This window comes from Lonchura striata, chromosome 1, assembly GCF_046129695.1.
Source record: "Lonchura striata isolate bLonStr1 chromosome 1, bLonStr1.mat, whole genome shotgun sequence".
In the NCBI taxonomy this organism is placed as follows: domain Eukaryota; kingdom Metazoa; phylum Chordata; class Aves; order Passeriformes; family Estrildidae; genus Lonchura; species Lonchura striata.
Genome location: NC_134603.1, coordinates 31798458 through 31823576, shown reverse-complemented (window position 1 = coordinate 31823576; position 25119 = coordinate 31798458). Strand labels below are relative to the sequence as shown.

The 25119-nt window shown below is 38.2% G+C and overlaps 1 protein-coding gene across 1 annotated transcript; it reads left to right on the top strand.

Moving 5' to 3' along the window:
* Window positions 1–79: 79 nt before the first annotated feature.
* Window positions 80–25119, top strand: PI15 (peptidase inhibitor 15). The gene is made up of 6 exons (XM_021530609.3): window positions 80–236; window positions 805–1141; window positions 16363–16481; window positions 16710–16842; window positions 17008–17123; window positions 20913–25119. Exons 2-6 carry the CDS (start codon window positions 869–871, stop codon window positions 21046–21048), a joined length of 777 nt encoding a protein of 258 aa, XP_021386284.1. The 5' UTR covers window positions 80–236; window positions 805–868; the 3' UTR covers window positions 21049–25119.

Below are 25119 nucleotides of genomic sequence, written 5' to 3'. Positions count from 1 at the left end.
CTGGGCTGAGCGGGACCCGCCGGGACACTGCCCGGGCTGGCTCGCACGGGCTGTAACATATAAAGGCTGTCAGCAGCAACTCTGGCCAGAAGCTTCACAAGCAGCACGGTTTTGTTCTTTGGGGGGTTGTAATAAGAGACACTTCTTCACAAAGGTTCATATCATCACATAGGAGAGTGCTATATATACTGGGAGAACAGTAGACTCTGTTCTTTTTTTCTTGGTATTATCCAGAGGTAAGCCATTCAGTTCCATAAGTTTGCTTTGCATGCAGTTTTGTCAATGTTCATCACACTTGGTGAATTTAAGATTTGAATGCTATTTCTAAGATGTCCTGCTTTCATGCTGTATATGTTTTCTTTTGCCTACTGGTTTATCTCTGCCACATTGTGTCAAAACAGTCCATGCCGATGGGGCAGGCATAGCTGAGGATGTATTTTTAATTTCAGTGGAAAACATGATGTGAGGTTTCTTGCAGTCTCCCTCTTTAAGATCTATAGTGTGGTTTATGGACTGATAGCACTGTCACTATTATATATTTATGGGTGTGATAGCACTGTCACTATTTCAGGAATACTACTAGTTCTGACCATGTACTTCATAATGATACTTCATTTGGTGTGTCGTAGTAAGACCATCATCACTTAATACAGTTATTGAAAATTGCTCAGCAACACGTGTTCTGCCCGGTTTGTTTTTATGATTGAGCTGACAGAATGATTTTTCTGGTCTCAGCCTGCTTGTTCACTTTGTCTTGCTACACAGATGTACAGAATCACATCTTAAGTATCTTCTCTTCTACAGATTTGCTTTCTGCTGCCCTGACTTAAAGCAAGTACCTCTGTGACCTGTCTCCTTTGGCCCCAAAATGACAGTAATTGCTGCAATCAGTTGTTCCCTTTTATTTTCTGTTCTCTGTGAAACAAGTGCATTAGTGTTACCCAACTCCACTGACCTGTTCCTGTCAGACAATAATTTCACTGACATCAAGACAGCTTTGGCAGCTCATCTGGACTCTGCAAAAATTCCCAAAGCCAGGCGGAAGCGCTACATTTCTCAGAATGATATGATTGCCATTCTTGATTATCATAATCAAGTCAGAGGCAAAGTATTCCCACCTGCTTCCAACATGGAATATATGGTAAGTGAACTGTTTATTTCAGAGTGAAACAAGCTATAAATCAGTGATCTGATTTTATTAAACAAATTGTAATGGTTTAGTTAACTAAATGTTTTTTTTAAATCTATTATTGCTTCCTAAAATGTTCTGTCCTTATGTTTTTCAAGCTGCATTAACTTCAGCCAGCAAAAGCTGAATACTGAACTCTGAACCTCTTTCTTGACCTGTTCAATTTTCATTTCCATGTGTAGTCCTAATGAAATAAGTGAAGTGGTGAGTTAACTGCTTGATGAGCTGAGGAATGGTATGTGTTCACATGCAAACCAAAGTGTTTAAAGTGCTGATCATTAGCCCCATAGTTTTTGTGGAGTGCACTGAAAGTCATTGCCCTGATGTGGGCAAAAAGATATCCAATGAACATTTCCAATTTATTTCACACATATTATGTATGGAAGCAGTATGGTAAGACTGTTTGCAAAGTAGTTCATCTGATGCACTATTGTCTCCTGTTCATATGTTTTTCTTACTGCATGTTGTTTGCGTATACCTAATACCTTTATCTTTCCATCAAATGAATGTTGATTTTAAATGTTTCTCTAATATGTAGTATTTCAATGTGCTTAAAAAAAGTATGTGGCAGACATATTTTTTCCTTATTGGAAAATACTTATAGGAAATATCTGTTCCTGCAGATATGGTAGAAGTTACACATTCACTGTGATCTCATACTGCTTTAGCACTGCTGGCTAAAGTAGTGTTAGCTACTTTGTGTTCCAGCTTTGCATACATGCATAATGTGGGCCTCTAATATTAAACATGGGTTGTCCAATAATTTCTTTTTTTATGTTGTAATTAGGTTATTCACACTATTTTGGAAGTAGAGATTAGTTGTGTCAGCACCATAATAAATGTTTAAAGACACAGTTTCTCATATGACAGCATACAATTAATAGGTTTGAGAAACAGGACACCATCAGTTGACATAAAAAGGGGATATCAGTAATAACAGCTCCTCCTTTGTAGCAGCTAATGACTAACCAATGTGGACATGTTTCTATCACAGATGTTACCTAAATCTGGATTTCATCATATAATCTGTTCAGCACATCCCAGCAGCACCTCAGAATGCCTAGTCCTCTCAGAATATTGCAGGATGAAGACCATAGGCTGAGTTTGAAGTCTGGTTAAGTGGAAAGGTCAGAGACAGAAAAGCCAGAGCGGTCAGAAGTCAAGCTCAGTCATCATTTTCATTGCTGTGCTCTCCACTGATGTTTCCTTTGATTCTGTATAAATAAACTTTGTTGTAATGTCTGAGGGAATGGCAGCTTACCATACCCTTCCTTGGCTTGTGTGTTTTAGAAATGTGCTCCTGCAGTTCACTTAAGTGAAGCCAGCACCCTGTCCTATTCCCAAGGGTTTTGTAAGTGCAGTGTTCTTAGGCTGTTCAGTAAAGAACTCTTGTAAATAGAAAGCAAGCTTCCTGGATTAAATCTATTTTATTGAACTCATATACCTAAACTGCCAAGATTTGATCTATATTGGTGGGTATTCTGCTGCAGCTTTTCTGCAACATAGATAAAAAAATCAGGATTGAAATCATGCTCTTTGCAGCTAGCATGCTTTTATTTTCCTTGCCTTTCTTACTATTGCTTTTGCCAGTAGCAGCCAGCCATAGGATGTACCTGTGATCCTGGTAGCATCAGCCTGAACAGTAGTCTCAAGTGCAAGGACTGAAGGCTTTCTTTTACATTTGGTTTTCCAGTCTGAAAGTACTTTATGACTTCATGCTGCAGAATTCAGATCAGCGCCTCAAGCTTTGTAGGTAATGATCCAGAGTACAACTTGAGCTTGTATCACCCAGTGGCAGCCACCCCTCTGCCACCAATTCTCTTTTAGAATTGTGTAAGGCTGTGTGTGTCCCATGTAACAACAGAGCAAGCAATGCTCAGTGGGCAACATCACACATGGTGTGCTCTGCCATCTGCATTGTGGTCATGGCACTATCTCTGGAACTTCTTACCTCTCTGACACAGAAGGATTTTGGTAGGGAGGCCTTGAAGATGATGTGGTGCTGTATGCTGTACTGAGAGTGGAAACACCATTATCAATAACAGAGTTGGCTTTGTCCATTCTTTGGTCTCTGAATAATTTCAGTGTGTGGCGCAGCATCTGTTGTATCTTACAGGGACATGAGGTTACTGCTGCTGTATAAAAAAGATGTTATGTTTCTCAGGACTTATTTTCATAAATAAGACAATGAACACATTGTCATTACCAGTAGACAATGTGCATTTGTGCTTGAAAGGACCTTACAGAGTGTGTGTGCCTTTCCTGAATACTATGGAAAAGTTCTGGGGTAGTGAAGAAAATGGCCTATCCCATTTTCCCTAACAATGACTAAAACGGATGTCACATGTTAGAGAGCTGGAATTGCTTACAGATGCAGTAGATTGTGGAAATCTTTTTAAAGTGTGTTGAAACAGAGAAAAACTAAGCAGTTTTGAAGCACTTGAAAAATATATTTTTTCATCTTTTCTTTGTTCACTGTCATAGTAAATTGTGTTTTGTTGTTTTTTCCTAATTCTTTTAGGAGCTGTTCTTCTCATTAATTACTATATCACATTCTCACTTCTGTACAGTTCCATTTGCTTTTATTTCTACCTCCCTGGTGGGAATAAAACCCCTTCAGGGTTTGGTTGTATGGTTTGGTTCTTGTGATTCCAGTTCTCCACACCCAACCTTTTTGGGGGCTTTTCCACTTGACACAATGTGTTCCTCTCCCTGATCCAGTCTGCTTCTCACATGTTCAGTGGAATTTCAGATACTTCACATTCCTTGGGCGTTATTCTCTCTGTCCTTACTGTCTAGAAGGTTTATGTACTGTAGGACTTTGGATAAGAGATCTGGAAGAACAGCTTTAAATGCACATTGGTTAGGCAGGGGAAGTTCAGATAAGCAGAGCTGGGAAGTGTTCTAGTTCTCTTTGGGAGCGGTGGGTCTGAGTGCTGCCCCAGCCTGTTGTTGTGTGCAGCCCCCCATGAAAGCAGACAGCTGGGGAGTCACACATGGTGGGTGGCATTGTACCAGTCCCCAGTGAAAGAAACTGGTGTGTCTTGTGCCAGTTACACTTTGGTAAATCTTTCTGTTGGGACATTGGCACCTGGTGTGTTAGATTTTAAAGCAGTCCTCCTTTTGGTTCTGGTTCAGGAGTTGCTGATGCCTTCAACTGGAAGTTTTTATGCAGGTACAAATATAGTAAGTGTATATGTGAAGGAAAATGAAAGAAAACAAGAACTTCCAGGCTTATAATGCAGAATTAGTGAATATTTTTTTTAATTTGAACTTTTTTCTTCTTCATTTTAAGAAAGTCTTTCCTTGTGCTTTAAAAGCTGAAGGCATACCTGCGGAAAGAAAGATGACACTATACTTTTGGCCTGACGAAGGGTGAAAGTCATCTACTTGTCTTTGCATGTTTTTTGTGGAGAAAGCAGAAAGATTCCATAAAATTCATGATTCAGAAAAAGTGGGGTGTAGAGTTACCAGCAGCTGTCTAGTCTGAAAATTGTGTACATCTGTAGGTCCAGTGGAAGCATGTGAATAAAGAAATCCCTTTTTCTGAATGCTAATTGTATACTATAGACACCTGTGTCACCTTTCTGGAACATCTAAGCTACTTGGTAGGCCAGTAAATATTTGCAAGATGTTGCTAACTGAAATTTGAGTCTCATAAAATGTCTTTTAGTGTGCATTGGTACTATATTTAGACTTCTAAAACATTCATTCATGAAATATATATTCCTATGAGGATCAAAAGTTATTTTTACCTTTCCTACAGTCATCCCCCCTCGAGGCCAGTTTCTTCGAAGTTTATATGGTCTTCGTTGTATCCCACATCACTGAGTTTGTGCAAAAGCTGATCAAGCAGGTGCTTATGTACAGACATGCTCTTTAAAGCTTTGCATGCTGAAGCAGTAACTTATATAAGTGGGCCTTGATGAGCACTGAACATGATCCTCCATGGCATTCCCATGCAAAATGGGAAAATCTGTTTTAGTTAAGACTTCTTTCTCTAAGGTGATCTGAATAACTTGTTGAAGAGTTATAGCGAAAGATAAGTCATAAGTAGTTTCACAGCTGGCTCTGCAAGGACGAGTCCTTAGCCTGGTATGGATCAACATAATTATTAATAGACTGGCAGTAGTATGTTTGAAGTATAATAAAGAGGGCAGGATTGCATACTCAAAAACATGTTTGCAGAAAGCTGGCAGATGATTTTAAGTGCAAAAAGTGCTGTAGATAAACTTGAGCCTGGTGATGTACCAAAGATGTTCAGATGCAATTTCAATTCTTTTTTTTCAGCACTTTTATATTTGGCAAAGTCTGCCCCTGGTTGAATTTTGTCACTTTGACTCATTTTATAGAACTCAAAGTAGTAAAAGATTTCCAGACTAGCCTGAAATGAGTTAGTTTAGCTACCCAGGAGTTATTTTGTGTTTCTCATGAGCTGATGGCACAGGAATTGGAAGAGAATGGAGAATTTCAGCATATTAACTTCTAGTAAATCCACATAAAAGACCATAATAGACTAAACAAAGGAAAGGACTTATTGTTGTAGAAGAAAAGTAGTTGTGTTCAAAAAGAAGCTCCTGTAGTCCTGTGAAGGAGTCCACATGTCATGCTGGAAATATGTGCGCTCTGTGTGACTCAGGAATGACTATCTTTGCCAAGGTGATGTATTTGGATACTTCACATCCCAGAAAATTTGCAGGTAATTTCCAAAGTCAGGTCAGAGAAGCAAGATATAGCCCAGTTAATGCTCACAGATGCAAATAACTTCCTTATTATTTCACTTTTAAGTTTGAAAGTCTTGATAAAATTCTCTTGCTGTCAAGGTGATCTTAAAAATATTCAGTGAATATGCAGTAAATGATGGGTAAAACAGTCAGAAAAATCCCAGCAACCTAATTCAAGTTTTTCAAAGTTCTTCTTAATACCAAAAGCTTTTGTATAGACATGGAAAGAGTGAGTTAGGTTTTCTCTCCAATTCAATAGCATTTTCTGATAAATAAACTTCTCAACCTGTTTACCTTTTTTTTTTTTTTTTTTTTACTGTTTTTATTGTGGTTTCTTACAGACCATTCTAAATCTTTAAGGACATTTTGTTCTTGAGTCATTTGCCCTGGCTTATTTACATGGTCCCACTGAAATCATACATGTCTGTGAGTAAGGATTGCAGGGCTAGTTCCTTCAAGATTTATGTCTAATGAGTTGGATAGAGTCTCTTAATTCATGTACTTTATCCCTGGCCTGTTGCAGGACTGCCTTCTGCATTACATACATATGGTTTTCATCTTGTCTACTCTTGAACACATATAGTGATGCTGTCTCAGTCACATCTCTTGGCAAATATTTTACTTTAGGAATAGAAATTATTTCCAAATGTCTAACCTAAATATTTCCTTCTAAAGCTCAGATAATTAATCTTTATATGTATTTTTAAACTGCCAATAGAATTCCTATCCTTTTTCATTTCAAAAAATTACCCTTACTGACAGTTTTCTTGGCATTAAGATGCATATTATCTTTCCTCAATTTGTATATTATTACAATACTTCTGCATATTGTATCAAATTACAATTGCACTCCATTTACAGTTCCTTAGCTAAATTAGAGAACAAGACCCTTAGATGTCAAAGAAGATTAGGCCCATTGTTTTAATTGTGCATGTCTAACTGCCATAATGCAATGAAGAATTTACTGTAGAATTTACTGGCAGCATACTTTTTCCATTCAGTAGCCCTGTTCCCTTAAATCCTGTATACACAGTGAAGTTTGAAATAAAGTAACCAGATCATGAGTCAGGGTACAAAGTTGCTTTTTATCATGCCAGAGAGCAAAATAAATGCAAATATGGTCCACTTCAGTCTTCTGGCTCATGAGAGCTGAAGATACTTGGAGCTTCTCCACTGTGGACCCCCTGTCCTAGTCTGCCATGGCTTTTAGCTTGCTCTATGCTGGGAATTCATGAGTGAGGTAAGAACAAATGAGAAGCAGTATAATGGTGGAATGGGTCCGCTAGTTCCAGTTTCTGTCTCCTACCACTTGATTTTCTGTTTAATTAAGTATGTTTCTTCTGCCTGGTACCATAACCCAGCACCAGGAATGTCTGAAGATCATAGACAAATGCATTCTGGAATAGTGATCCTCTCAGGAAATTAAAATAATATGGAGGGAACTGATGTGGTTCACATGGTTACAGTTAATGGTGTCTGTCTGCATCACAGCCTGGAAAGGAAGCTGTTGTTCCACAGCAACAGAAACTCAGGCTTTTTCTGCAGTGGAGGCACAGCATGTCAACTGACGGAGAGAAAGCAGGAATAAATGGAGCTTACTCTCTGCATAATAGACTTACCTAGATCTTTTTTGTCTCACAGGTGAGCAGGTATTTCCTAGTGCACCAGTGTCAATAATGCAGCACTGAACCACTTAGCTATCACTGACATGTAGGGTGTTGCCCATTTTTCCTGCAGTTTCATTGACAGAAAGCTAGAAAAGCCTGTTCAGTCTCAGTAACTGGTGTTCATCTAGGGTCAAATCCAAGAGAAAGTTACTAATAAGAAGTACAAAAGCCATCTGTTATGTTCAGAGTGAATGATAGAAGACCTGTTCAAGAGTTGAATGGAAAAGACCCTTCCTGGAAAGCACTCCTTGAATAATCTGAAGAACTTCCCCAAAAATGTTGGTATTGATAAATTTTGTGGAAAAGAATGACAGTGTTAAACTTGAATTGGTATTGCAACTCTGTTCCAATGTTTTATGCATAACAATTTTAAAACATCCATCTTGATGGTGTTTCAGAAAAGAATATTTACATTATTTAAATTTAGTATTAGCAGAAAGCCTTCTAGGAGTTTAAACAAATAAAAAACAACTTAGTAAAGTCTCAGATAGAAAGCAGCCTGCCTAGAGGCCTCAGAATTAGACATTCCTTTATTATTAAATGTGGCACCTCTTGAACTTCTTGGCTAAAAACAGAGACAGGGCATTTTTCACAAGAATCTCAATCCAAAGTACACAGTACTTTGTTTCATACATGAATGGAGATGATAGTAACCTTAAACCTCTCAACGTTTTTGTCCCCTTTCTCTACCTGAAAAGATAAATAGTCTATCACAGGTCTGTGAAAATGTATATCCTAGAGGCAGGAAAAAATGGAAGCCCCAGGATAGCCCCTTGATTGCTTTTTGTGCACCGATTCCTGTCTTCAGCTCAGGCTCCTCTATGTATAAATGCATCTGCAGGTGCCCTGGGATGGGGTTTGAGGTCTGTTTAAATGAAACTGAGAATTAACTGGTTTTGCACAGCTATCTGTCATAACAGTGATATCTGTTAGTCTGTATCAAGAGAAAGAATCTTAACTTGAGCTTTCTTTTTCTGAGAATAAAGAACTATTTTTCTTATTCTTTATTCTGCAGAAAGAGGGAGCTTCTATGTGTTTTCTTTCATGTCATGCTGTCGTATCTTTCACCTAGAGCTACTTATAAAATGTATTTTCTTTGAAAACTTTTAAAGAAATTAAGAACATTTTTTCTTTTGATGGAAAGCTTCAGTGGTTAATAACAAGGAAAAGGGAAATGTAGATTTTTTCTGTATATAAGAGAATGAAACACCACAGAAAAAACCATTTTCATTCACATTTTGTGTTTCTAAGAAAATGCAATTTGTTCTGATCATATTTAAAATGATAGAGGTCAGACACGTGCCTTTGCAGATTTCTGACCAGTTGTGACATGGAGCTAGAGTTTGGTCCTTTTTGTTATCAGTTCTGAGATAAGCTGTTGCCAATTAAAATCTGCCTTGCAGCAGGTTAGGAAAGCACTGAATATTTTAAGATATATAGCTGTCATATTTGACAGTTCCAAAAGCTAAACAAAGAATAGCATATCAGAGAAGCTTATTGTTATTAAATCTGACAGCATACCAATTTTCTTTATTTCTTGTTGTCTAAAAGCCTGATGCCAAATATGAAAGGAAATGCAGACAACTTTTAGAATAAAGAAAATTGACTACTACAAGTGGTAAAGCCTCAAATGATAGCACTTTGTTTGCACCACATAGACACCCAGGAATATAAACTTCTTTGTAAAACACAGACTTGAATTTTCATAAGAAAAGTATTTCTGGCAGTGAGGTTTCTTGGGAATATGTCTGGTGATGCCTGGATTAAGCCAGACCTTCGAATACTGAGCCCTTCAGAAGTGTGACTCAGATGTTTGGAGGTTTGGATATATGAGAGTAAATTTACTATAAAACATTGCACAGCTTTACTTTGAGTTGCAGTGGATTGTTGGACAAGCAGCTTGATGTATTAACCCTCTGTTTATTTTCAAGATATTCAAGATGTTTTTCTCTAGAGGGTAGACTGGAAATTTTCTGTGTAAACTTTCTAATTATTACCTAATGCATGTGAGAAAGTACCTGCATGTGTGGTAGGCACCAATTACAATATACATACAAAAATTTCTAACAGGTGGCTGTTGAGATAAAAAAAAACAAAAACATGTTCTTAGAGAGAGAGAGAGAGTCCAAAGTCCAAATGATCTCAGAGCCTAAGTAAATATATAAAGTTTGCCACATCTCTCTGTAAGTTCCAATGAGCTCATATGTTTTCATCACACAGTATGTATTGAAAAAAGTGGGAGCAAAAAGACAAGGCTCTGTCAGTCATTCTGTAAAAGCATGCAGGCAGAAGGGCTGTTGGGTTGTTTTATTAAGCTTTCTGCCAGATTTGGGGTAGTGGACGTGGTGGGAGGTCCTACAGAAAGTTTCTAAACTTGAAAATGCTACAGGTCTGACTATATGAAAGAGAAGGGGAGCGAAGGACTCCTGCGTGCCCTGCGCGCTGCTGTGGGATGTGAGACAGTTGCCGTACGTGCAGGTGAGTGGTGCAAGGCTGAGTGACCCTTGAGGACAGGACCTATGTGTTCCAGGGTACCTCTGCTAATCCTCTCTGGGACTTGCACGAGCAGCTGTGGAATGCAGCTGCACAGATGGACTGGACATGTTGGATTTCATCCCTTGGCTTCACAGTGTTTTTATCACAGGAAGAAATTGCTTGAGTCAAGGTTTCTTCTTTCTTGCTTGCTGCCATTCTGGAAGTAAGAGCTTTTGATCTTCAGCTAGGCAAACAAAGAGAAGCAGGGGGCTACTGGAGAGTAAAATAATATGTTTGACATGGAAAGGCTAATTTTTTAACTGATCATTGCTAAAAGAAGGTCATACTGGTCATCCATCTGAGATGCCTAAGAATTGCCGTAGATCCGTTTGTGTGAAATAGCGATCTGAATATCACTAATAGGAATCCACAGTAAACATATATAAATGAAAAATAAGATGCCAAGACTAGAAAAAAAATTGCCACTTTTTATTGCTTCAAAATGTAGCAGTATTGCCATGCAACTTTCTTCAAATTGCATATCCCAGTATTTAATTTGCCATCTCTTCATACAACTGCACTTGTGTAAAAAAGTTACAGAAGGGAGTGAACTTAACCTGTTTGCTCTGCATTTGTGTTCACATCTCTACCCTGTGTTTGTCACTTCAGCTGTACAGTTGGTGGCAGCCAGCTGAGGGTCTGGTCACACCTCAGCTGTCCTGGCACTATGGGCAGCAGCCCTGACTCAGGGAGTTCCTAGGAAGGCAGTGAGTGACCAGGATGTGTATGTTTTGCTTAAGGTTTTACTATTAGGAAATATGCATAGTATTATCTTAGCTGATATGTCATTTAAAAAAACCCCAACAAACAGACCAATCAGTAATAGTGAGGTACTGAGGGCTGCTGTTGATATTTAATATCCAGAGCAACGCTCTGCTGAGGTTGTCTTGCGCTCTTTTGCAAGTAAGGAGAGCTTCCCAGTTACTGGCAATAAAAAATGAGCCAGGAAGGATTAAAGATGATGATGGCAAAAGAAGAATGAAAACACAGGTTTGGATTGCTTGAGTGTTTTACAATGATCATTAGCACAGTCCTTAGGCTACCAGGTAAAAACGTATCTATGGATTCCACAATTATCTCACATCTTCTATCTCACAGTCTGTCTGCTGGCACTGTCAGGGAAGAAGCATTCCTACTTACCACATTTTTTTCTTTTTTTCTTGTGACAATGAGGACTGTAAATTTAAGTCCATCTATAAACATCCAGTATACCCACAGATATCCACACAGAAGGGGAAGATAACTAATACAGTGTATGGCTTTGCATTCTGTTGCCTTTGCATTTAGATCACAATTCTTGCTGTTGCCTTTAATAGTAATTTCAGAGTACTTGCAGAGATGAGGAGAGGTCATTGCCATTTGTGTGATTAGGTTTGTCTCCTAAGACATTTTTTGAGCAGTGTCAAGAAAAAACTGCTCCATTTAAATGATAGAGGACTGCAATTCTGCCTGCAATGAAAATGAGCAGAACCATGTTTCTAAATTCAAGTTATAGTTCAAAACTGTTATGTACACAATTTCTCAAATTAGGTAGGTATCAAAGTAGGAAGGGAACAGCCAATTATTTTTCAACAAGGACAGATCATTGTAATATTGTAGTTACTTCTTTTCTTTTTCATCATCAGAATGTTTATTCAGCTTCACCATTGTTTTAATACCTAAGAGCATAGTTCTTACTATGTTAAGAACATAGTTCTTACAGGACCTTCTGTTCCAACCAAGCACAAAAAGACAACTTCATCCTTTTTACATGGAAATTATCTAAGAACAACTGACAGGCAGCTGTAGAAACAGCTATAAAAAGGAAATGTATGAGGGAACTGTGAACCACAATATTAAAAGGCTTTTCTTAGTGAAGGAAGCCCACTTTTTGCACTTCAAGAAATTACATTCAACATGAAAGATACTTTGTTGTACACTCTATTGCTTATTACACATTTTGGGGATTAAATATTTTACTATTTGTTTACAGAGGGGAAAAAACCAAAATCTAGGGTGAAATTCTGGCTCACTGGAAAAATTCCTGCTGACTTTATTAATGCTAAGATTTTAGTGCTAACTCTCAGCAACTCTCACATGCTGTGTGAGTGCAGAGAGCACCCCAGAGCTGCCTCATGAAGTGGTTTCAGGTGTTGAAACTCCCCATGTAGAAACAGTGTCCTGTTCCTTGTGTTCAGACCTCTTGGCAATTTTCAAGTGAGATGTAGTTTGGAAGTGTTGTTTTGCAGGGAACAGCACAGAGTTCACAGTCAGGGAGCTTTCTAGGAAAATATCTTTGGCTCAAGAAAGAAAAATAAATTGGCCAAAGGATGTTCAAGTTATCAGTGGAAGTGTGGTGACAGGCTTTAACTCTATTGTGGCTCAGTTAGACCCAGCTGAGAAGTGGGAAGGTTTCCATGCTGGACCAAAGCAGTGATCTGGAGTTTGGGGGGCATCTTTATACTGGATAGAAGGCGACTTCTTCCTCATCTACTTGCAACCTAGTAAATGAAGATTAGCTGTCCCCAGGGAGTGGATGATCATAGTTTGGCACTGGGAGTTTGCATGATCAGCACTTCAGTATGAGTCACCTTCTTAGATCTTAGAACCCACTGAGTATGGAAATCTTTCTCCTGTTTCTCTTTTACAATTTTGTGTTCATGACAGAGAGCTTTATCGGATGTGTTTAATAGGAACACTGGATTGCCCATATTTCAGTTTGTAATTTTATTTATCACTCTGTTTCTTTTAAATTCTTTGCTAATTGTCTTGAGGTTTTTAATTTCTGTCCTTGTAGAGAAACTGTCCCTCTCACTTTCAAATTACTTCAGTTTCTCTTTTTAGGATATATTTGAATTTCTTGATATGCAATTTATTTATGTACATGTAATGAAACCACATGGCTTCAAAATCTAAATGTCTTTGCTCTGTTCTTTTACATGCCCAAAACAGGGGACTGAACTGTGATAAAAATTAGTACAACTGTAGACTCAGGATCAGAATTTTTTTTGAAAGATTGAACTAATTTCACAGTCTCTTATAATATTTTGGGTCATTATGAGATAATATTTTTCACCTTCAGCCTATATTAGTTGTTTGCCTTTTTACAGGATCATAGGATGGTTTGGGTTGGACAGGATCTTAAAGATCCTCCAGTTCCAACCCTCCTGCCATGGGCAGGGACACTTTCCACTCAACCAGTTTGCTCACAGCTCCATGCAGCTTGGCCATGAACACTTCCAGGGATGGGGCATACACAACTTCTCTGGGCAACCTGTTCCAGTGCCTCACCACCCTCACATTAAAGAATTTCTTCCTAATATCTAATCTAAACCTATCTTCCTTCAGCTTTAAGCCTTCTTGTCCTGTCTCTTGATTCCAGTGCAAAAAGTCTCTTTCCAGCTGTTTTGTAGGCTCACTTCAGGTGCTGAAAGACTCTATAAGGTCTCCTTTTGTATTCTGCTCTTCTGGTGATTATCTAGAGCTAGTCCTGGAAGGACTGAGACCACCTTTTCATCTGAAAAAATGAAGCAAAAAAAAAAAAAAAAATTGAGGTGAGGCAATCAACTTCTCCCATGAAATACAAGTGGTTTACATAGCAGTAGGGGACTCTATAAGGCTTTTCACCAGTCTGCTAATGAAAGAATGGAGGAAATTTAAAGAAGCTGCATATGCTCCCCTCCCGTTTACTCCTTAGTCATAAGTTCTTGTTCTCTTTGTTCCTATTTTTTTTATGTTTGCCAAAAATTTGATCTGTCCAGAGAGGGATTAAGAGTGAACAGATAATGGAAAGCAGAGTGTACTATACTTGACAAACTCGAAACATTTTAACTGAGTTGGAAACAACACCTCAAAACTTTACCAATCCGGTGCTGCAGATGATTCTTGATAACCAGAAATGAAGCTGAGGAGTAAGATAAATGAACTAGAAGTGCCCTTGCTGCCCAAGGCAGGGACTGTGCCTTGTTTAGAGAGTGTTAATAGTGTAAACCTAGTCCATTCTTCACATTTCTTGCAAACACCTAACATGCTATTTTGTGAGGCCGTTCAGCAGACAAAAATGTTCTGGGTGGAAGTCAGGATGTTGGCGCTCTTTGTGCGAATACAGCGCACGTTTGGATTACTGTGGGAGTGCAGACAGGGCACTTGGGAGCAAGCACGCAAACCTCATGTTCAGCCTCCTGGCAGGAGCACTGGTGCCAGAAGTGTGATTAATCCCAGCACAGGAGGGTGTTTATGGGGTGTCACAGTCCTGGCAGAGCAGCTCCTTGTGGATGCACACCAGGCAGCTGTGTTTGGACCCACGCGCTGGATCCGCGAGCTCCTCTGCTCCCCTGGGCCCGGGCAGGCTCCAAACGCCGGCTGTGGCCCCAGTCTCTCAGGCACACTCCCCAGCCACTCTTTTATTTTGTACCTGCTCTTTAAGCCCTCTTTTTGGGACCACTGCTGTACCACAGGGATTATAAAGGGGTTTTTATATACTGGCCACATGCAGCTAGTAAACTAAATGGCAGAGATACAAAGCAGAAGAAATGTTTATGCACACACAGTTTTCTTCGCCTTGGGCCCTAGAGAATATCCTGGCTTTTGGATTTTTTATCTCTAGCTCCTCCAAGAACCTCCCATAATTTTTCAGAGCTGAAGAGTATTCCTTTGTAGCATGCTTCTTCTTAAGTCTTCTGTCTTTTGTCCTTGTACTAGCAATTTGCTTTGTCTTTGTCTTGGAAAATTTTATGAATGGGTGTAAAATTAACCTTCTTTTCTTTAAGCACCACCCATTTTAACATCCCTAAGGTGATTCTACTTGAATGGAAAATTATTTAGGTTAAGGACTCTTACTAGTCTCTATTGTGCTTCACCTTTAACCGAGGAGGTACCTTATCCACTCCATATGTGCAAAAGCTTGGTTCAATGGTCTAGCAGTTTCATAATATGTTAAATTCTGTCCTTCTCGCTAAGACAAATTTCACAAAGTACTAGAGTCAGGTCATGAATTATTGTCCTAGTCAGTGATCAGTCTTTTCACTCTTCAGGTTTGTGAAATTAAAACTGAATTCAATGTTAGAAATCATTATGAGCTCATAGTACAGAAAATATTTGTGATGTGGGCCACTTTATCCTTTGATAAGTTAATTTCTGACTTCGCCTCTTATTTCATGCCTCCGAGAGCATAATCTATTTCATAACCACTCAAGATATATGAGTTTGTGTTTGTGTTTAAAAGCACTGATGGTCTGCATAAACAATTTTACCACATTCTGTTCTACCTTTCTACTTGCAATTCACTATGACTATTCTGCACCTAAACACTCCAAGAAGGGTGTTTCAGATATACATGTAATTCCAGAATCTACAGCCTACTTGGGTATCCCTTAAACACTAAGATATACTAGGATTTGTGTGCACTTGTAATGTGTCAGTGAGATATTCTTTATCAGGAGTTCCAATGGTGCATTAGGTTTTGTTGCCAACATCTCCATTATTTCTGAGACAAACCTCTTTTGCTGTGGAAAAAACAGCAGAGTTACAAATCAAGCATGTAATTGAGCAGGCTAAGCATATAAAGGAAGCAGTGTTTAAGTTCACTTGTCATGTACCAAACATTGGAAGGCTTAAGAAGTCAAATTGTCTGTTCTTACAGAGCTGTTATCTTTTTTATATCAGGCAGTGAACAAAGCCAGCTCCTGTGCAGAATAAAGAAGTGAAATCCATACTGTACCTGGAAATGATCCATAGTCTTTGCCTTTGTGGAATCCCTTTCTTGACCTTGTGACCTCAAATATGAAGAGCTGCCACACAAATTGTCTCTGGCTATAGATACTCCTGAGGTCCTATTTCAAATGTGTTGGGGTTTTGTGGGGTATGTAATACCTATGCTGAAATGTTCTTCCCTGTGTTCCTCTCCTTCACTTTCTGAGTCCCAGCCAACATTTCACTCCTCTCCACACATGGATCTCATCAACAAAGAAGGGAAAATGGTATGAGAATGCCTGTTTGGTGAAGGACTTTTCCATAAAAAAAGGGAGAAATCAGAATACTTGGCTTCTTCTAATGATAGGGGCAGGAATTCTGTCCATCAATAGGGCAAATCCTGCTGGATTCTGTACAGGCTGCTCCACAGTTCTCTTCTTAGTTTCAGATCTGATGTATCACAATAGTACATTTGTGAGTTAAGGTACTTGCTTTTTTTTATTCTAGCACTATAATAATATAATCATATCATCTGCTCTTTTTCTGTTCTACTGCTAAGGATACTTTATTTTGTCAGGTTTGGGATGAAACTCTTGCCAAATCTGCTGAGGCCTGGGCTGCTACATGCATTTGGGACCATGGTCCTTCCTATCTTCTGAGATTTTTGGGCCAGAACCTGTCTGTAAGAACTGGAAGGTAAGAGGATACCTTACAAAACAATTATTTTTTTCAGACTTTGAACAACCTTTGAGGTCCAGATCTTTGATGGATGCAAGTGTCATCCAGTATTTTATATCTATTATCTATAGAATATATCTATATCTGTCAGTGTTTGTTTGGCTCAAGAATATTATTGCTTACAACTGTGACCCTGATGATATGAGGAGAAATCTAAAAGGACTTTTTTCTTTCACTTCTTTCCAGGTATCGATCTATTCTCCAGCTGGTAAAGCCATGGTATGATGAGGTGAAGGATTATGCTTTCCCTTATCCTCAAGATTGCAACCCTAGGTGCCCGATGCGATGTTATGGACCCATGTGCACCCATTACACACAGGTTATATAAATTTCCTCTATTCAAAATCTCATGTCCAAAGCTGAACTTTCCTATGACGTGTATATACCCCTCTCTCTCAAAGAAATGTATGTGTATATCTATAAATATATGTATATGTATATTCCTTTTCAATTTGGACTTCACCAATAATAAATATTTATTCAGATGGTTTGGGCCACTTCCAATCGTATAGGCTGCGCAATCCACACATGCCACAATATGAACGTCTGGGGATCTGTTTGGCGGCGAGCTGTTTACTTGGTGTGCAACTATGCCCCAAAGTGAGTTGCTCTCTTTTATTTTTGTTTATTTTTATACTTTGTGCATGTTTTGGTCCTCTCATAGGACTACTTACTCCTTTTTCTGCAGCATGACCTCTCTGTGCTTCTTCTGTGGGCTGCTCCTTTGTTTAAGCTTTCCATCTGAACATACAGAAATGTATGACTTTGGTATTCAAGGAAGAAAAGGAATTAACTTGATGTGTGTGGAGAAAACCAAAAACCCGTTTCACTATTATTATTATTATTATTATTATTATTATTATTATTATTATTAAATTTTCTTCCTTCTTTGTGCTGACTTCACTTTACTTTGAATTCCTTATTTCCTCACTCTCTTTTATAGATAGGCATGGTGGACTAGACTTCCTCAGGTAAGCAATCCCACTGTAGATCAGGCTCTTGGTTTCCAGACAGGCTCTTGGTTTACATACAGGTGGGCCTGTGCAAATCTTGTGAAATTCAGTAAGGCCAAACAAAACTGGATTGGGTTAATCCAAGCACAGGTGCAGGCTGGGTAGAGAACAAATTGATAACAGCTCTGAGGAGAAGGACTTGTGGTTGCTTGTAGATGAAAAGCTCAATATGATTCATCAGGGCATGCTTGCAGCCCAGAAAGCCAGAGGTATCCTGGGTATCAAAAGAGATATGCCCAGCAGGTGATTCTTCTCCTCTACTGGGCTCTCTATCCTAGAGAGCTGCATCCAGTTCTGAGGTCTTTAGCACAAGAAAGACATGTTTAAAAAAACAGAAAACCTATTAGAGCAGGTCCAGAGGAGAGCCACCAAGTTGATCAGGGCTGGAATACCTGACTTATGAAGGCAGGCTGAGAGCTGGGGCTGTTTGGCCTGGAAAGCAGAAGGCTCCAGAGAGACCTTGTATCAACCTACCAGTACCTAAAGGGGTCGTACAAGAAAGCTCGAGAGGGAATTTTCACAAGGACATCTATTGATAGGACAAGAGGGAATGGCCTTAGCTTAAGATGGGTAGGTTTAGATCAGACATTAGGAAGAAATCCTTTACTGTGAGGATGGTGAGGCACTGGAACAGTTTACCCAGAGAAGTTGTGGACTCCCCATCACTGGAGGTATTCAAGACCAGACAAGATGGGGTTCTGAGTAGCCTGGTCTAGTGAGAGGTTCCCTGCCTGTGACAATGGGGTTGGAAATAGTTTGTCGTTAAGGTTCCTTCCAACCCAAACTATTCTGTGATTCATTCTTTGGTACATGTTGCCCACAGGATACCTTTGCTTATGACCATGCTACATAATCTGTAGCATTGCTTCCATATAGAGTCCATCAGCCCAAACTCCATGTGTGCAAACCTACCTCATCTTGCCTTCCATATTAGGGTCTGTTAAAATACAGCTCACAGACACCCATAGGTGGCTGTGTATCTCATAACTTGCAGAGTTTTGTGTTTGGTTGAAATGCAGAAATTAATTTTCTGCCAGCATTTCCTAGACATCATCCCAAGCTTGCCTTTGGGTGCAGAATGAGTCAGTAAAGTGTGGCTCTGAGAGAGCTTCAATTTGCGGTCTGGTTTGCACCACTGTTGCAAAAGCCACACAGTGTAAGTGGCTGCTTGCTCTGCCTGTGTATTAGGCAAAGACATAGTTCTGTATAGGAACCTGAGTATAATTAACTGAGCATGTTTTCCATAAACTCTTGGTGGCACAGGTCCATTTGTGGTAAAGAATATGCAAGAATATGTCATTACTGTAGTTGTTACATGAGTAAAAAGAATTTTTAAAGGTTTTGCAACTGAAAAAGAGATAGGATTTCGTAAGAAAATTTACTTGGGGAAAAAACCACCTTTGGAAATCAAGGAGACTTCTCTGTCCTTTTGTCTTTAATATTTACTGGAAAAGAATGGCAAGAAATTAATGTGAGGGAGCAAAGATTAGGCAAAGACTCTGACTTACAGCTCCACAACATGGACAAGATGAAATCAAAGATTCTAAGATAATTTTTAATGTATACTAATTTAAAAAATAAAACAAACAAAAAAAAAAACTTTCTGGAATACTTATTTTTATATATAAGAATAAAATGGATTTATACATTAGGCATTTTTGGAAACTAATTTAGTATTTGTGTATCAGTTAGCAATGAATTATGACATTTTGTATTTTCTGAATCTAAAAGTTTCTCGAACAGCAAACTAAAGCTTGAAGTTGCAAGCTCTTTCTCTGTGTGAGATACTGAGTGGACCTTTCAGTCACAGGAAGTAGAATCATGATTCCACATCTACTTCTTGCAGGGTCACAAAAATTATCTTGAGTGGTCTTCCCTGGATTAAGGTTGTATTGCTAAATTTAATTGGGTTAAGGACATTGGGCTTAGAGTCCTTGGGCACACATGCAGAAGTCTCTTTGCCACTCAGTAAAGTCTGTCCTTCTGAGCAACAAGCACATCAGAAACATCTCTAAAAAGGAAAGGAGTGAATATCACAGCCCCAGTCTGAGTTATTAAGATTGGATTTTGGCAAAGATTTAGGATTTAGAACTCCAGATATTTTCACTGATCGCATGCTGTAACACGGAAAAATATTTATCCTTCTGAAATGAGTGAAAACCCCCTAAAGTTAAGGAGGATAATTGCAGTTTAGAAAGGCCCCAGATTATTTAGTGGTCTCACACAAATCTGCCATGTGTTGCATAGAAAATGAATCAGAAAACAGTTTTCAGCAAACTCTGAATTTCCATATCTGTTATCAGACTAAATATATTTCCTGAGCACTTAGTCTGCTGTACTCATTTGGAAGAGAAGTAGGAATGAGCAAATTATTTGAGGTTCCTACTTTCTTCCAAGGCACAACCCAGACCAGGGCTTTTGATCCAATGTTACTGGCTGGGAGGTGGGGAGTGACAAAATATTTCATAAATAATTGCATTACTCACTGCTATTCCACGTCACATGCAAACTAAAGGAAACTTCTCTGCTCTGTGAGACATAACATTTAAATAAAAATCTAATTTTAACTTTCTGCCTACATCATGAGTGTTACATGATTCTCTAAAAGTCTGTGGTTTATATAAACCCCTAAAAGTCTGGATGTGTTTTTCAGATGTTCCTAGATGTTTCAGAGTTACCTTTTTTCATATGATCACTCTCCAGACTTTGTACCCCTTTCCCTGGAGAGTCTATTGCACACCTCTCTTCACCAAACAGGAGCCCTCCTTCTCCTCTCATTTTCATCTGTGAGACCTCTGGAAATGACCCAGTCCAGTTGCTTTTAATAGTTTCTTATCTTCCTTTTTCTCTAATAATGAATTCAGCCTCAGAGATTCACAATGTGAACCTAGGCTGGTGCAACCTAAGAGTAAGGTTTCACTCAGTTTGTTTATCCATCTTCCAAGCACTAACTTTTAAGATAATTGCCAGAGAAAAACGTACTCAAGGAAAACCTTGCATCACTGCTTATTTTGCTATTTTTCATAAATATAGATCTCCAGTAAGAAATACTTTGTCATGGGATCAGAGAACCAAAAATCACTTGGTTGTAGCAAAAGCAAGAAGACTGGGACTTCACCACTGATACTAAAGGGTGTTGCATAGATATTACTGGCCTGGATTCACATGATCATTTTCCTGCTCTTTCTTGGGAATTGCTAGATCAATGTTTATCAGTAAACTGCAGAAGTAAACTAATGTCATGTGTTTACTAACAGAGCATTTATGCGATATCAGTGGAGATATTAACCTTAATCACTGAAAACAAGTATGGTTAATGATTTTTTTTCTTCCACTCTGAAATTATTAAGCATTCTTTTTCATTTTTTATTTTCAGGGGGAATTGGATTGGAGAAGCACCATACAAAGTTGGAGTCCCATGTTCAGCTTGTCCTCCAAGCTATGGAGGTTCTTGCATCGACAATCTTTGTTTCCCAGGAGTAACATCAAACTACTTATACTGGTTTAAATAAGTTAAGGTTAACATTATTTTAAAGAAAACCCACAGATGAGTAACAAGAATCTTTTGTATTGAATTTTGCACATATTATATATAGAGAGATATTGTAATAATACTCTGATATTTTCTTTTTGTATGCTTTTGTATAATTAGCTTTCAAAGTACAGTATAATTTGGGATTTAAGACTCACATTATCCCTTTTAGATTAACATTTTGTTAAAGGAGAACAAACCCATTTTAATCTTAGCAAGTATAGCTTCCTGAAGATTAGATTATATTAAAAGCACATCAGAAGATAGAATGTTACTTCCTTTTAAAAACAATAGCTCTAGAAAGAGAGGGGTCATTGTTTAATACTGTGCTTTAAAAATAGAGTGTGACATGCAAAGGAACAAATTGTCCTCACACTCCCAGTGGTTCCTCCTGTTTACACCTGTGCTTCCACCTGCAATGTCAGCGGGACACTGAGCAGAGGAAAACATATGTGCAAGAGAAACTGCAGGATATTACCTACCTCATGCACAGCATCAATTAATTTATGATGTTTCAAGAGTTCAGCACATGGCTGCTGCTATCACATGTCTGTGTGCAGACAGGAATATTGAAGAGGATGAGGAATCACACAGATAAGATGCAGTGGCTGTTAACCCACGTGCATAAAGTCGTATCTAGATAGAAGGCTACATCACTGTAAAAATACTGGTATAACAGCACAGCTTGATTCTACCTTCCTGTATTTCTGAACACAGTATAGCTCTATAATGGTGCTTAGAAGGAGTATATTTATTCTTTTACAGGAAGAAATATATTGCTACAAAGCAATATCTGTCAATACATGACATGCATAATGTTTTTTACACTATAGGTTTACCAGTATATATGTTGTCCCTCTGACTGAAATTCAGTTGAGAATCAGGAGGGATCAGACGTAAACACAGGTAGGAAGATTTGTAAATAAAAGACTTTAGGGATCTTTAAAAATTATATAGATTTGTTGCAAAAAATTCAAATTTCTAAAGCAATTGCCAGTGTCCATTAAAAATATATTGCACTGTTTCCTGAAAATATCTGTGTGCATCATTAAAAACCAAATCTGCCAAAAACTTTCTGCCAAAACCTAGATGCCCTATGGGTAGCTAATAGAAACATTGAAACCAAAATATTATACAGGTACTGTCCTTGAAAAACAGATTATTAAAATGAAGAGATCAAATGTCTGCCACTGTTACTAGGTCGTTGAAATAACCTTGAATTTTGGCTTTACGTTACAGGGCAGAATATACTCCACTTTAAATATAGGTGTTTAATCTGCATGCCCTGCTACATTTAGACCTCTGAAATTTATGAACTTTGAAAAGCAATACTGAGTAGAGCAAGTGGAACAACAGAGGATAATTTCACTAGAGCCATATATGTATGTATCTTTAAGTCACTAATTCAGTTTTTTTAGGGTATCTGAAGAACAGCCTGTATAGTGTATGGAATGTAGCAGCCCCTCTCTGCACTCTGATCCCTCAGAGAACATCAGCAGCTGACCTATGGCTCTTCAGATATATCTGGTTAGTGACACTTCTGTATCTGACAGGACAAGAACTAGACAGGCCTTTAGATGTGTCTATGTTGTAGAAGGATAACTGTAATATTCTACTAACTTTTATCCTAACAGGTACATTATAAACATTTTTCCTTTTGTTTTCAAAGGAGTGTGGACTTGAACAGTACTCAATCAGTCAAATACTTTGACAGAGTAAAAGCCAGTCCTGTTTTGGGAGCAAAAGACAACCTCTTTGCATTATCTGAGTACACACTGAAGTAAAAGTGAGACAAAACTACTTAGTGGGTGACTAGCCCCTCAGCCAGCACAGTTTTTGTCAATGATGCAGGTGAAAAATGCATTTTTGTTCTGCATAAGAAATCTGCTATAGAGGTTAAAGCAGTGCATCTACCCATTTTCAGTATTTTTATTTTTGAAATACAAATAGGAAGCAGAGCATAAGAAAAAGTTCAGGTTAAGCCATGAAGCCTACAACAGTAGGTCTAACAATAAATGACTATGCACTTTGAAACTTGCAACTTGTATGTTGTATGGTACACTTTCCAAACAGAACTAGACATTGTAAATTAATTTATAATTCTGTAGTTCAGCTGAAATTATTATCACGGGTATATATATTATCGCATCTGTTACTTTTTAAGTTGCTACAAATACCTTGATTTTGTGGAATATTTTGTTTTCTGTGAATATAGAAAACTTTGCTTTTAACAAATAGGTATGCAGGTTTTTTCACAACATCCCATAATGGTGCTAGGAATTAACTATTGTAATCACACTGTCATTGACAGCAGCAAAATATGATCTGGAAATAAGCTATTTCATACGAGCAGCTCCTGATAAAACTAGCCACAAGCACTCAAGCATTTGCTGAATATTTTTTCATTTAACATAGAGGATTATAGGTCATCAGACATTTGGTTGCCACATGAAATTTCCACTTTAAAGTGGAAGGCCTTTCTGTATTGCCTATTTGAATTGCCCCAGTTTCTATTATCTTTTTGCTCTTGGGCCAGGTAATGACAGTGCCAGTAAAGCTCTATTTTGATTGCCAGTGCTTCCTGACTGACTACCTGACACCAAGTGCTACTACAAAAAAAAAAAAAACAAACCACTGAAACATCCAGAAGACTTCACATGTCTTTGGTAGCTTTAATACATGCTGAGCTTGATGAGTTCAAGGCCATGCTGAGGCAAACCACCTCCAGCTGCTAATCTGATGGCCTTGAAGTACTAATTTCTTCTCAGCAGAGGGGTGTGCCTTTAAAGACAAAGAAATTAGCTCAGACTTCTGTTCTAAATATAAAATTTTAGAAGTGTGCACAAGCTAAAATAAGGAAAAAATTATTTTTTGTCAAAATACTGTGAGAGGAATAAGACTAAAATTATGTAATGAAATTGATGTAATTAATTATTGAGTGCAGCTGTTTATAATAATATCTGCTTGTGACTTTTTGCCTCATTTAAACATTTAAGGTGATGGGGTAGCCATTGATACCTTTTGGTGCTAACCTCTGTGTTCTGGTGCTTAAGTTACAGATTATGTTTTGTGGAAATATTACCACATACACTCCAGTGTTTGTGAGATCTTTTTCAGCTAAACATATAAATTGCCACTAGGTCATATTTGCTTTCAGAGTTCCTTTTTATGGTTGTTTCAGGCTCTAATAAAAGTTTTATGTGCATCAGAGAGGAAAATGTATTCCAGTTCAAAACCAAAACAAACAGTACCCTCCCCTCCTCACAACAGGCAAGTGCCTGTGGAACAAATTACAGGGAGAGTAAGACCTCTCAGAGTCATGACTTCAGATTGATGCTGAGCAAGTTTTAGTGATTCCAGATCATCTCTCTGAAAAATAAATTACTTCAGAAAATTTGGGCTTGACCTTGCACACTTATCCTTGGTATCTATTCTTTGAGATCAGGTTTTTTTTCCCTCTGAATTTGAGATGAGTTTGATCAAGTCTTAGTGAAAACCAGAGGAGTTTTAATATAACTTCTGCAGGAATGAAAAATTGGATTCCATGAGAGCTTTGTGAACAGTGAAATTAGACTTTGTATGTCATCCCCCTTTGAAAGAGAAAGCCTTCCAGAGCAAAAGTACTGCGACTGCAAGGAAAGAAATATATCTGTGTCTATATCCATATCTGTATCTGTAGGTAGGTGGAAAGGTATATGATAGGTGATAGATAAATATGTTTATACATTCTCCCTGAGGATCGGGTTGAAAGCATGGATGCCCTCTTGTGGTTAAGAATGCCACTACTCATTACACAGGAATCCAAGAGGTTCTAGGATGTTTTGAAAACAAATGCAAATCTAAAGATTTTGGCCTTGATTTTAGAGACACATGACTTTGTCTGTTTCCTTTGAGAAAAGAGGTGCAGTGCACAACTCTTCCATTTCTTAGTTTTACATGATTTGTAAGTACAGAACTCAATTACAGTTTTATTAGCTGGTGACTACCTAACATAGAGAGTTTTATGAATATGATGTAAACCAGAGTTATTCAGATGTCAGAAGAATTTTTA